The 14,933-nt window shown below is 50.3% G+C and overlaps 1 protein-coding gene across 1 annotated transcript in view; it reads left to right on the top strand.

Moving 5' to 3' along the window:
- Positions 1–14,677: 14,677 nt before the first annotated feature.
- LOC123165406 (putative pentatricopeptide repeat-containing protein At2g02150) overlaps positions 14,678–14,933 on the top strand; it is a gene marked incomplete in the record, with an annotated part of 8,746 nt that continues 8,490 nt past the window's right edge. The window contains 1 exon segment of the mRNA XM_044583043.1: positions 14,678–14,880. Within this exon segment, the coding sequence (XP_044438978.1) occupies positions 14,761–14,880 (120 nt within the window).

The following is a 14,933-nucleotide window of genomic DNA, read 5'->3' as shown; positions in this document are numbered from 1 at the left end:
AGCCTCGCTTTGCTAAACGAGGTGCTTGACCGAATCCGGTTAATGGTCGTTCGAGATGAGTGGCCCTCGGTCTGCATTCAGCAGCCCCTCGAGGTGAATTACAGGGAATTTTACGACCCACCCACCACCCACCTAGTGGCCACAATCGAGGACTTAACCGACATGTTGGACTACACCTCGGAAAACGCCGATTCCATGGATGAAGATAGCGGAGCCACGGCCAACGTCGATGCCGCTCCACCCGTCACCGGCCGCTGGACGGCCACGTCCACTTATGACATCTACATGGTGGACACTCCGAAAGACGACGACGGCACCCCCAGAAAGGATAACAGCACGCCCAGCGACGAGCCACCAAAACGCTGCATACAACACCGCCGCTCCAAGGCACGTCGAAGCCACTCGAGCAACCCAGGAGAACGACACTCCAGACAATGCGGACAACCTCGACAACCACGGTGCCGACGAACAAGCACAAAACGACCACGAAGAGCATGAGGATCCACTCAATCTTGAAGACCTCAATGACTTCGGAGACAGTAACTACCTCCCCCTTTCCAAAGAGGAGCACAATTTGGGCGACGAAGATTTCATCGTCCCCGAAGACCCGCTGGATCAAGAGCAGTTCAAACGGCAGCTAATTGCCACCGTGCGTAGCCCGAAGAAACAGTTGCAAAAGATAAAGGCTGAACGGGATATCCTCAACGATAGATGGACTAAAGTCCTAGCCACCGAAGAGGAGTATGGCCACGAGCGGCAGACCAAAAGCTACCCACTGCGAAAACTGCTGCCGCAATTTGACAACGAGGCCATAGAGCAAGCACCCCAAGGCACGCTCGGGAGGAACAGCCGGACCGCCCCCCTCGAGGACAGGACAGGACAACTGATAAAGCCGAACAGCCTCTCGCTCCACCTCGCCGTCAAGGCAAGGAACCACTATGACCTGTTTATGAGTATGACCTACGACGACCTGGATGCTCGGGCAGGTCTGACAAGGTCCATTTATGGACCCAAAGATAATCCTCATGTTAGACGGGACGGATACCAAGCCTGGCTAGACCGAAATGACAGGGCTCGGTAACAGCAAGAAGTCCGGATGACAAACGGTCTCCGGCGCGATGTAGCCCGAGTCAGGGGCACCGCTCACCCTCTGTGTTTCACATATATGGTGATGCAGCACCAATTCCCCGAAGGATCCAAACCTGTAAATATCGAGCCATACGATGGGACAACAGTTCCAGCCGTATGGATTGAAGACTTCCTATTGCACATTCATATGGCACGGGGAGATGACCTCCACGCCATCAAGTATCTACCATTAAAGCTCAAGGGCCCAACTAGACACTAGTTAAATAGCCTCCCCGAAGACTCCATAGGATGTTGGGAGGAGCTCGAGGATGCCTCCCGAGCTAACTTCCAGGGCACTTATGTCCGGCCCCCGGACGCCGATGACCTGAGCCACGTAATCCAGCAGCCCAGAGAGTCAGCCTGGCAAATCTGGAACCGGTTTTTGACCAAGAAAAACCAGATCGTTGATTGTCCATAAGCTGAAGCCATAGCCGCCTTCAAGCATAGTATTCAGGATGAATGGCTAGCATGATAGCTCGGCCAAGACAAGCCGAGAATGATGGCAGCACTTCCTTGATGACCCGATTCTGCGTTGGAGAGGATAGTTGGCTGGTTCATAGAAGCACCAAACCATAAGCCCCCGACACCTCTAAAGGCCGGGACGGGAATGGAAAGACATGGCGCAACAAGAACAAGCATCGCCACAATGATGGTGAAGTCGACGAGATGGCAGTGAATGTCGGATTCCATAATCCGAAGTCCGGACCGCGAAAAAAGCCTTATAAAGGCAACCAGGATGGACCAACCAAATTGGATGCAATCTTGGACAGGCCTTGCCAGATTCATGGCACCCCCTGAGAAGCCCGCCAACCACACCAAGTGTAACTGTTGGGTGATAAAACAAGCTGGCAAGCTCACAGCCGAGGACCCTGGCAAAGCCCTTGGAGCGAGGACGATGAGGAGCCCCGCAAGCCGAGCAATGGAGGCCAAAACCCCTTCCCTCCTGAGGTCAATACGGTGAACATGATCTACTCCACCCACATATACCAAGAAAGGAGAGGAAGCGCATGCTACGAGATGTTTATGCCGTTGAGCCCATGGCGCCAAAATTTAACCCGTGGTCGGCTTTCCCGATCACTTTCGGCTGCAGGGACCATCCGACCAGTATTCGTCATGGAGGATCGGCGGCCCTGGTACTCGACCCCATTGTCGATGGGTACCACCTCACAAGAGTCCTTATGGATGGAGGCAGTAGCCTCAATCTGATCTATGCAGACACAGTGAGGAAAATGGGGATCGATCCGTCAAGGATCAAACCCAGTAACACCACCTTCAAGGGGGTTATTCCAGGCGTGGAGGCCCGTTGCTCAGGCACGGTGACTCTGGAAGTAGTATTTGGCTCACCAGACAACTTCCGTAGCGAAGACTTGATCTTTGATATTGCCCCTTTCCGCAGTGGCAACCATGCCCTCCTCGGTCGAACGACGTTTGCTAAATTCAACGCCATCCCGCATTATGCATGCCTCAAGCTTAAAATGCCTGGCCCTTCAGGCGTCATCACGATCAACGCCAACACGGAGCGCTCACTCCGGACCGAGGAGCATACCGCGGCCCTGACAGCCGAAGACCAAGCCGGCGCCAATGCGCTTAGGTATTAGCCCGCCGTAAAGGCTAGAGACACAAGTAAACGGGTGCAAACCCAGTCCCCGTCATGGGAGCCCGCCTGCGTTTGTCGCAAATAGGGACACGCACCCCACAGCACACCCACCATAGTCGCGCTCTGCATGCTTCGTAAGCACAACTTCGTGCTCAAGATACCATGAGCGGCCGTGGGGCCCATATAAAAAACACCATATGTTCGGCTTAACCAAACTATGGGAGATCACGTCCTCGGACAGCAACGGGTGCGACTCCGGACTCGCCCAACATCAACCAGTTACAGCACGGCTACCTCTCAAGGTTCCTATTCAACGCCCCCTCCCTCGTCGACATGTGTTTTTCTACACAGGCGCCCCCCCTACCAGGCAGAAGCAAAGGCGCAGACATGCAGCAGGGCACAATTGAGGCTTCGACCCACGCATCAAGGCCCTGTGTAAACCTTTCCTCTATAAAATTTTCTTTTCTTACTCATAAATAAACGCCTTGGTAGTTCGAATTGTATGAATAGACTTCACAAGCCTATGAAAAATAAAAACACCTTTTACGGTGTTCAAGCATTTGTCTTGTCTAGCCTTTATTTTAATTTTTCCAGCTCTTCGAACAGCTTGGCATGCACACATTGTGTAACAAATACAAATCGGTTAATTGACCAAGGGCTTGATTTTTCATCAGCTCTACGTACCAAGTCCAGCACAACTTTCCGCTGTGTATTCGGCGTCTCGGATATTGCACTATATGCATCAGTTCTGAACTATGTCTTGGGTCAATAGTTGGTTGCCCGACTCCTGTGTTTACCTTCTTACGTTCCACATGTTCAGCTAGAAAGCTAAAGGGAGAACCCCTGCGATTGTACTTCTGGCTAGCCCAGTCAAGCACCTCAGGGGAGAAAGCCGAAAGCTGACTGTCATAGTAGGCATGAACTGGTCGGCGATCCGACGACATGTGTCAAACTCAAAAATCACTGGCGATTTATCAGTGTCATACGCAGGGTTTGTCCTAACACAGACCACGTGATCGCATGGGCACACCCCGGCTTCCCCGTATATCACCAAGCACTGGGGGCTAGTCATTAGCTCCCGCTGTCAAGCTCCTATGGCTAAGTGAAAGTCCTAAAGCCACATAGTCTGATTGCCTAGTCACTCCCTCACACTACCACCTTCGGACACCGAGACGTTGGCTAAGGTTAATAGTGCGGAGACGAGACACCCCTCGTATTATTCACTTGGGGGCTAAAGCCGACGACTAGTAACTTGCAGAATAATAAACGGCCGCACATGAGTCAAAATAAAACAACCATAGTATCAAACACATAAACGGGCCGCATTATAAAGCAAAAGGTCCAGTTGAAAACTTAATACAATCAGTCAATGATTACATCTTTGGAACACTAGCCCTCTATCGCCCGAGCATCGTCCATAACTTGTGTGAAGTATTGTTCGGGGCGGCGATGCTCTTTTCCCGGCAAGGGACCAACAGCCATATCCATTGGCTTGATCTTAGGCCAATCAACCATGGTCTTCGCAAAAGCCAGCCTAGCTCCCTCGAGGCATGCAGAGCGCTTCACGGCATCAATCTGGGGCGACGCGTCTTGCAACTTCTGCACCAGGCCAAAGTAGCTACTTGGAATCGGCTCGGAGGGCCACAGCTGGACACAAAGGTCCTTCATGGCTGGCCCAGCCATCCGATGTAGCTCCACTAACTGCTTCATCTGGTTGCTGAGGAGGGGAGGATGCTCGGGCACCTGGAACTACGCCCAGAATAGCCGTTGATCGGTGTCCTCCTCCCGCATGGCATAGTGTGCCGTCGCATCCGCCACACTCCTCGAAACCTCAGCGAAAATACCTGCGGAGCGCCAGACCCGTGTCAGCAATGCGAACCTATTGCCGCCAAATACACTCTGCGGTAAGTATGGCTTACCATCTGCGATTTGCCTCACTTGGCAGAGCTCCTCCCGGGCACCCCGCACCTCTGTTCTGGTCTCCCAGAGCTCTTTTTCCACTTTCGATAGCCCGAAAGACTGCTCTTTTTTTCAGCTCAAGGTCCTCACACTTCGTGATGGCATCCTTGAGCTCCTGTTGCACTTCGGCCACTCAAGCCTCGTGCTTCTCGCTGGCGGTCTTCACCGTCGATTTAGGCCACCGCCTTTTCGGCGGTCGCCTTCTGTTTGTCCGCCTCGGCCTCGGCCTTCTTCAGTGCAGCCTTGAGGCCCTCGACCTCCGCTACGGCAGCTGCAGTCACCAAACACCATGTGCTCAGCATACAACCCAGAACGTAACTGTCCGACGGTGTTAACTATGCATTTTGACACGGGCTTACCTTGCGCCTCATCAAGCTGTTTGTTGACAAGGTCAAGCTCTGCATCAGAGCGTTTAAGCTTCCGATCCATCTCCTCCAGCACAGCGGCATTAGCATCCGCAGCCAAGGATGATACCTGCGATATCAAATCAATCATGATACTTTAATTACTGTACCATGGACATTTGATCCTCTGTAAAGTTTTCGCAACCTTCATAGAGTCTCGGGGGCTGTTATGCACAAGGCCTGCTCAAACTCTAAGCTAAAAGCTAAATCCGTTCAGTGGGAGAAAACATTACTTGACTCACCTCGAAGCTTGTTAAAAGGCCCTGGACGACATCGTTCAGTCCGGTGTTAATGGACCGGACACTTTGTAGAACCGCACCCATAAGGGTGTGGTGTTCGGCGACGACGACGGAGCTGTTTACCAACTCCTCCATCGCATCCGGTCAGCCTGCTGTGGGCCCGGTTGTTGGTGTTCAGCGTAGGCAGCGGCACCTTGGCTCCCCCTTCATTGGAAGGCAGGATCGGCACCTTCGAGGGCCTTGGGGGCTCAGGTGCAGCCGACTGGGAGGGCCCGAATGGTCCGGACCCCCCTCCCGTGTTCGCTAGGAGGGACACATCCTCCTGGTCTTTGTTGACTGAGGCATCGGCCTCGGCCATGATATCGTCGCCGCCCTCACTCGTGCTTGGGCGGGGAGGGGTCCTTCGGGACAGCACCTCTCCGGGCTCTCCAGGGACCAGGGGAGGCGTGGAGTGCGACGCGGATCCGCTATCCACTAACTCGATGGGCGGAGAAGACCCCTCCGAGGTTGGCTTGGCAGGGTGGCCGCGCGGCGGGCTGTGATATCACACAATCAGTCTTTGTCGATGAGGGATTGGTGAAATGAGGTAAGCAAATGTTGAAATTCATACCTTATGGCGGGGGGCTTGACCCTGAGGTCCTTCTCTAGGACCTCTTGAGATGCCACAAACTCCTCATCGGAGTCCGAACTGTCGGGCAGAACCACCTTGGGACTGCACTGCCTCTTCGGGGCCTGAAGAGGTTGCTCCTCCTCGACGTCTTCGGACGCCGCCCTCTTCTTGGAGTGGGAGGAGGCACTTTCCTCCTCGTCTTCATCCTCTTCCCCGTCTTGGGATGACAGGGCCGCAACGTCTCTGGCCTTGGTGTCCGGACGACCTCTCGAGCGAAGGTCGTCCCTGGCCTCCGGCAGATCTTTCTTCTTCTTTCCCTTCCTCTCTGGCCCCTTGTAAGCCGCCACGACCAGCAGCTCCTCCAGTTGAGCTGTCCGAGGCTCCTCAGGCAGTGGAGCCAGATTGCTGATCTTCTTGGCCTTCTCAAGCCATCCCTACGGAGGCAACCAAAGGAAACTCAGACCAAACTTTGCGCAGTATGAGCATCTGAATATAAATTGGGCAAAAGATCAATTATCTTCCTCGGGGGATTTGTGGCGTCGAGGCCAATGTCTTCTTTCTCGGCCGGCCACTCCTCCTAGGGCTTGAACAACAGCTTCCACACCTTGTCATGGGTGGTGCCGAAAAAGTACTGCACAGTGGCTGGGTCCTCGGATTTGTAAGGCCACATCGGGGCGGCCCTCTGCTGGCAAGGAAGGAGGCGGCGACGGAGTATTATCTGGACCACATTGGTCAGCTGGTGCCGGTCTCCATCACGTTGGAAACACATTTCTGCAGCACCTTCACCCCGTGGGCGGATCCCCAATTAAGGCTTTTCTTGGTCCACGAGGTCAATCTCGCTGGAGGTCTAGATCTAAACTCGGGGGCTACCGTTCGAGCCGCATCTCGTGGCTCTGTTATATAGACCTATTCCTTCTGCCACACCTTGACGGTGTCAATGAATGTGCCCTCTGGCCATTGAACTCGAGTGAGCTTGCTGATCATCGCTCCACTGCAGTCCGCTTGGGCGCCGCCGACCACCTTCGGCTTGACGTTGAACACCTTCAGCCACAGGCCGAAATATGGCTGGACCCGCAGAAGGGCCTCGCAAACGATAATGAAGGCGGAGATGTGAAGGTGGGAATTGGGGGCTAGATCATGGAAATCCAGCCCATAAAAGAACATCAATCCCTGCACGAAGGGGTGTAACGGGAATCCCAGCCCCCGAATGAAGTGGGGAAGGAAAACCACCCGCTCGCTCGGCTTGGGCGTGGGGACGACCTGGTCCTCCTCGGGGGCCCGGTGGGCGACGTTGGCCGACAAGTAGTCGGCTCGCTTTAGCTCCTCGATGTTACTGTTCGTGACGATGGAGGCCTCCCACTTGTCGTTGGCACTAGATCCGGCCATGGCCGAAGCTAGGAAGAGGCTGGGAAGGGACTTGCTGCAGAAAAGCAAGGCAGGGTGCTGGAGCTATGGAGATTGGAAAAGTGACGACGAGAGGTGGAAGAAGGCGTAGGATAGTAACTGCGGTTGTTCCCCTTTTATGGGCCGCGGAGAGGCCAAGGGTTCCTTTTTCCACGCCGCGGGCCTCTCCACTTCCCGATATACACGCGACATTATGCGCGGGTGGGATGATCGAAATCATTTATCATATCCCCTAAAAAAGGGGCAGGATCTCTACCTTGATGAGACACACCAATGGAGACGCGGCCTCGAACCGCGCATCAAGAACTTCCAGCCGTTTGGTATTATGACCGGACGTGACCCTTCGCTGAAAAGTTTTCAGGTAAGGGCACTGTTCATACTGGAACCTTTTGACCTTCGGGGCTAAGTAAAGCAGATGCGCCGGACTTCGATTATTGCTCGTCTTCGAGCGCGCACAGGACAAGATGGAGAACTCGCCTCGCAAGCCGAAGACTGCGGGGGGATGTGTATGCCGATCACAGGCCCTGGCATTGGAGGCTAGTTTGGGGACTACTGAGGGAGTCCTGGACTAAGGGGTCCTCGGGCCGCCGATCCCATACTAATGGGCCGGACTGATGGGTTGCTATGGAGCCGAGCTAGGGCGTGGACCCGTGTCTGGATAGAAGATCTTTGAAGCCGTGGTGTGCCCTCGAAGTCAAGATTTAGCTTGATCTTTCCTTTATTGTAACCAACCGTGTGAACCCTAACCCTACTGGTGTCTATATAAACCGGAGGGCTTTAGTCTTTAGGGTTAGAGCAACATCCAATACCCCCATCAACCTAGGGTTCAACTCGCCTGATCTCGAGGTAGATCGCCTCTGTAACCATACTATACACATTAATACAATCAAGCAGGACGTAGGGTTTTACCTCCTAGAGAGGGTCCGAACCTGGGTAAACACCGTGTTCTTTGTTCCTTGTTCCCCATCGATCCTAGACCCACAGCTCGGGACCCCCTACCCGAGATCTGCCGGTTTGGACACCGAAAACTTTGTTACCAATTGAAAGGATCGATATGGTTGACTAGGGGGGGTGAATAGGCAACTACCGATTTTTATATTTTCTTAACAAATTAGGGTTAGCAACAAATAGGTTGTCTAGATATGCAACTAGGTGAGCAACCTATATGATGCTAACAACCACAACAACAAGCAAGCAAGGAATAGAACACAAGTAAAGCTTGCACTAAGTAAAGGTAAGAGAGAATCACAAGTGGAGCTGGAGGAGATGAGGATGTGTTACCTAAGTTCCTTCCCTGTGAGAGGAAGTACATCTCCGTTGGAGTGGTGTGGAGGCACAATGCTCCCCAAGAAGCCACTAGGGCCACCGTATTCTCCTCAGGCCTCACACAATGCGAGATACCGTGATTCCACTAGTGGTGCCCTTGAAGGCGGCAACCGAACCTTTACAAACAAGGTTGGGGCTCTCTCCACAACCGAATTGGAGGCTCCCAACAACACCACGAAGCTTCAACACAATGGAATGTGGCTCCAAGGTGACCTCAACTGTCTAGGGTGCTCAAACATCCAAGAGTAACAAGATCCGCAAGGGATTAGTGGGGAAATCAAATTTCTCATGGTGGAAGTGTAGATCTAGGCCTTCTCAACCAATCCCTAGAGAATCAACAAGTTTGATTGGCTAGGGAGAGAGATAGGGCGGAAATGACCTTGTGAGCAACAATGGAGCTTGGGGTAGGAAGAGGTGAGTCAACTCGGGGAAGATGACTCCCTTATATAGTGGGGGATGAAATCCAATCGTTATGCACCCACAACCCATGCACAAGCGGTAGTACCGCTCAGGTGAGTGGTACTTCTGCTGGCACAAAAGTTCTAGCTGCTGCACACAACTGAGCAAGTCAAGGGGGCGGTCGTTCCGCCGGAGCGGTACTACCGCTCCCACCAGTGGTACTTTCGCTTGGTGTTGGGCAGCAGCTGGAACCCGCAGTAGTAGAGGGAGGGAAAGCGGTAGTGCCGCCTATAGTGGTACTACCGCTAGAAACTGTTTCTCTACTTCCGCTCGCGGGACAGACCAGTCCAGAACGCAGCAAACAAGCGGTACTCCAAGTGGTAGAGGCCAGCGGTAGTTCCACCGGAGCGGTACTACCACGCCGAGGAGCGTTACTTCCGCGTAGACTGTAAATGCCCAGTAAACCCGCGATAGTAGGGTAGCAGTTAGGCCCGCAGTATTGCTGGAGCGATACTACCGTGCCGAATTGCCGCTCTACTACTGCCCATTTACAGAACACACAAAACAGACAGAAGTAGGAACCACACTGCTCTGCGCAGTACCGCTGGAGCGGTACTACCGCTGCGCCGAGCGATACTACTGCTTAAGCTCTTTTGAAAAGATCCAAGCAAGATAGGAAGGACAAGCTCAAGAGCCGAGAAGGAAAGAGGGTGCAAGGAGATAGTGTACGTGATGATTCCACCCAAACCTTTCCAAAGCGAACCCCTCCTAATAGTATGGTGATCCTACGACTCAAGTCCACCGAAAATGAAACGCAAGAAAAACACCGTCTTCACGATAGCTCCGAGGGGTTCCAATCGTCTTGTGTCAAATGATGGTTTATCTGAAATGCTCGATGCACACGATTAGTCCGCAAATGCATTGTCATCAATCACCAAAACCGCTAAGGGAGAGATATGCCCTAACATTCGGCATAACAATCTGTGGGGTTGCCGATGAAGGAGAGTTGGAATACATATGGTGCATGTTACTAGTATCATAAGAAGTTGAAGCATGGAATTACTTTGAATTGGCCCCTGAACGTAATTAGAAGCATTATTGAACAACCTAGAACTGGCCGATCAAGTATACTCATTGAATGATCTAGTAACACCATATAAATTATTTGCATCTACAAAAGGGAATTGGGTATTCATATTACCTTTGTAGATTGGAAACCCTAGATGACGATCTCTTCGTAGCAAGAATGGGCGGGAGATCGTTCAAAGATTCTTCCCAGTGGAGACGCCAAAAAGTGTGTTCACACGTGAACACGCCACTCGTGTACCCTCAACGCCAAGCGCGATGCACGGCAGCACACGCCGAAGGAGGCTCACCGGAAGCGCGATACGCGAGACAATTCGACAGGCGCTTTTGTAGACCCGAAGCCCCGCTCACCTGAGAGGGACCCCGTTAGGACGGTGCAGTGGCTATGGGCTGCCCTAGGTCGACCTAACCGCCCCTAGAGCCTCGAGATTCGCTGCCCTCCAATCCCGAAGAATGAGAAGCAAAATACAAGGGAGCGGGATAAAGATAGATGAACACAAAAAGTATGATAGATTGATTTGTTCGATTGTGTGTTGTTCAATCGGCCGTCATCCCTCATGTATATAAGAGGCGGCTGGACTTCTCGTGCAAGGAAAGGTTTGGATTCACGTCCAAAACCCTAGTTTGGGTCCAACTCAGAGTCCAAACTTTCCAAAACTGTTTGATTTAAAAGCTGATTGCACCTTGTGGGTCACTTTTGAGGCAGTAAATGATCTCATCTGTAAACGAGCCCAAAAGCAATTTTAACAGTTTCGACGAGACGGACAACTTTCATGTTGGACTTTTTTCATTAGAGGCCATCTTGAGGGGGTTCTGGGCTGTTTTCTGAAGTCTGTACCAGAGAAATCAGAAACCTGTTTTCTGAAGTTTCATAGCATTTGGACACTATTTGGTGCTGATTTTCTGAAAATTCAAAAACAAGCAAACAAAAGCAACTGACATTGGGCACTAGGTTAATAGGTTAGACCAAAAAATGATATATGATTGCATATAAAACATCCCAATAGCATGCAACAATCAAAACTTATAGATACGTTGGAGACGTATCAACCTCATCTTTAGTACTCCTCCATTCCATATTTGTAGTTGTTGATTTAGTAAAAAGTTGTACTAATATGGAACATTGGGAGTATTTAACAAATACACATAACAATATCTAGAAGAATCATCTGTCATTGTCATGAAGTATTTCTTTTCATTTGTAGTTAACACTCCATTCTTCAAATATATATAGATCATAATGTGTGAGCTCTAATGATGCCAAGTGTCTTTCCTTCGCGACCTTGTGAGGCTTGCGATGTTGCTTTGCTTGCACACACACATAACACTTAGAGCCTTTGGCCAAGGTAAAACTCATGATGAAATTCATCTTAGCTAGCCGCGTTATACAATGAAAATTAATGTGACAAAGACACGATGCCAAACTTCATATTCATTAACATTCAGATGAATATGGTTCATGACTTTATAGCAACAATCCGCTAGGGAAGTCGAACACACCTCCGCATTCATATCATTTTCCGACAAAAAATCCATATTTCAAAATGAATACTTTATTATACTCTAATAATAACCTAAATCCTTCTTTACATAGAAGGGACATGCTGCATGTTCTTCAGTTGCACGATCTTTTCCGGAGTAAACTTAAATCTTCCATGCCAACACCATGAACAGAAGCAGTCATGCTATTCCTCATCAATATAAAGCGGTCTAGTGTGACCTGGTAAGAAGAGAACAACGTAATAGCAACACATACATGAATACACATGTATCAATCTACCAATTGGTATACTGATATACTGACAATACAGTAAATAAATTATTGTACCCAGATGTCTGATTCTCATTGTTGCTCATGGTCTCATTGACAGACTCAGAGTCATGTCCTGGCTTCTTGAACTTTCGCAAGCACTTGGAGGCCCAGTGGCCATCCCCCAGTGTAGCAACCATATTTATTATCTTTCTTGTTCGTCTTCTTACCCTTCCTCTTAAAGTTGGTATTCTCCTAGAGCGAGTTCTTCCCCTTGAACTTGTGGAAGTTCTTCTGCCCCATATTGGTTCTAGAAGGTCCACCCCCCCCCCCTTGACGCATGAGTCCTTTTCTCTCGATTCTCTTCAACATTCATATGACCAATGACATCATGTACCGAGATTTCACGTATTTGATGTTTCGAAAGTAGTAGCAAAGCTCCTCCAAGAATGTGGGAGTTTAGAAATTATGCACCCTGCGACAAACTTGTCCAGTAACTCACACGTAAGGAGTTTGAGCTCCTTAATGATGCCTTGTAATCTCATGAGCTTGGTCCAATACAAGATGGTTCTCAACCATCTAGTAGTCATGAAACCGTTCCATGGCATACATCTCGCTTCCAGCATCCGTTATGCCAAACTTAACTCGAGTGTAACCCACAAGTTCTTGGCAACCCACATATGTAGATATGCATCAACTAGCTTGTCTCCATTCACACTTAGAACGGCTCCAACAAAGACGATGTTGGCCTCCTTAAACGTCTTCTCCTGATCCGATGTAGTCATTCCCTTAGGAGTGCCACCAATGACCTATAACACGTTCATCTTTGTGAGCCACAAGGTAGTTTTGGTTTGCCAATGCTTAAAATGAGTACATGTAAACGGTTTTGACCTCAATGTAGCAGCATAACCTTGAATCGAAAATTGCATACAAACAATAGGTGTTTGGATTGTTGGATGAATTGGCAATTTTTTGATTGATTTAGTCCATAAATAAATCATGATGATGGCAATAACAATATTAATCTCATACTGATATATAACATCTGAGCACATACTATGTATAGAATAGATATATCTACGTTAACATGTAGTACGATTAACACAAGAATAAGGAGGAGAGGGATGAACAATACTATACCCGCCAGCCAGCCATGTCAAAGTCGCGACGACAACAACATCCTCAATATCCTTCTTCTGGGTCATGCAGTTTTCACCCATGGCGACATCGAAGAGGTTGAGGACGTAGTCGAAGTCGAGGAACAACAACGAGTAGTCGTGCCTTATATGCTCCCCAAAAACCTAATCACTCCTTCTCTCGGTGCAGGATCAGAAGGGCGAGGTTTCGGAGGCCTGCTCTCCGTACAATTATGCACGCGGTCGATAGGATGAGGTTGTCGGAAACATCAGTAGTGAGAGAGGAACACAAATGGTTGTGCGCGAAGAGGTAGAGCAGATGCGATTTGATTGTGGCGACGACTATGGTTGCCGAAGCCTCCAATATATACGCGTTCGGGTAGGGGACGTGGAGTTAGGGCCCACTTCTGAGTCGACACCAACCCATAATCTGACATCTCGGATTCATAGCCATAAATGTAAGGAGATGAATGGTGTTTATGAGGATGTGGATGATGGAGAAGATTGATGCCTAGGTCTCCTTGATCGAGATGATGGCGTGGAGGTGCCCCTCATGTCGATTTCCCCTTCGGGTCCATTCTGGACCCTTCTGGAGGTGGGGTTTCTGGTTCTGGATCCTCGGTGTGATCTCTCTGTTCGTCCCCACGAGATCCGATCACACGGGGTAGAAGTAGTTGACCAGGAGGAGGCGGCCCATGCGATACGAGGTGGTACAGTCGTACCACACACCGTCTTCTCTCCTGGATAGCTCTGCGCAACTGGTTTTCGTCCCACTTGATTGCCGATTCGTGTGGTAGGTTATTAACTCGCCAATTGACGTGATTTTTACCCATAAAAGGGTGTTTTCCACCAATGCTCCAATATCCTTGTCCTTTAGGATACAGGTGAAATCAAACAGAAAAGGGTCGTGAAAGTGGTGAAACTATGAAAATCCTATAACTACAATTTGCAAAAACAAAAGGAAAAAGTGATGCAAAACGGACTCGCCAAGGGTTTTGCCGGTTTTTGATTTTTCACCAACGATAATCTTTCGCAAACAAAGAAACCTTGTTTCCCTACTTGTTGTGTAGGTTTATTCACCTTTGGAAAGAATTAAAACCATATTGACCCGAGGAGATGGGCAACTTTCCTATCAAAAGGAATTTCATCAAGCGCATCCAGAAGAGAATACTATACCCGTCCACACTCGTCCCGCTGCTCGTACTAGCTGCCACCATCTTTCCTCTTGTCGATTCAAGTCACTTTCGTGTTGGCGACCCGAGGAGATAACGAATACAACACCCTCAAACCGCAAAAAAACAGAGGACGGGAGATCCGAAGGAGAAGGACTTCACTTAGATCCATCCCGACCCATCGACAACACCATCCTAGAGAGAGATTCCAACTTGTAATGTTAGGGTTTGTTAACTTTATCCGTACTTGATTTGTTTAAAATGTCCTAATTTGTTTTGTTTTTACAATTTTTTGAAGTCGGATCGAGATGCTTCCCACATGTGGAAATGGTATTTGTATCCATGTTTCCCTAGTTGGTTCCGGTTCTTGTTTGAATTGGATCTGAACTGGCGAAATCCAGCGCACAGCACTCCGCAAAGTATAAGCGAATGACCCCAAAATGAAGCGCAACTCAAAACCTCACTAAACCCTACTACGATACCTCCCCGGTCCCCCTCCCCTCCATGGCCTGATTCTTTCTGCCTCACCGCCGCCGGAGGCGGTCAAACGATGCTACCCCTCCCCCTGCGCCGCCACCTCCTCTTCATGTACTCTCGCCGGAACCCTAGCTTCATCCCCTTCTCCATTGCCGCCACCGCCATCTCCACCCTCCCAACCGACTCCGCCGCCGCCGCCGCCGCCACTCCCATCTCCGACCGCCTCCGCCTCCTCCACTCGCTCCA

The sequence above is a fragment of the Triticum aestivum genome, chromosome 7D, assembly GCF_018294505.1.
Source record: "Triticum aestivum cultivar Chinese Spring chromosome 7D, IWGSC CS RefSeq v2.1, whole genome shotgun sequence".
NCBI classification, from domain to species: Eukaryota; Viridiplantae; Streptophyta; class Magnoliopsida; order Poales; family Poaceae; genus Triticum; species Triticum aestivum.
The sequence above is the reverse complement of the archived record's forward strand: the minus strand, read 5'-3'. Positions and strand labels throughout refer to the sequence as shown.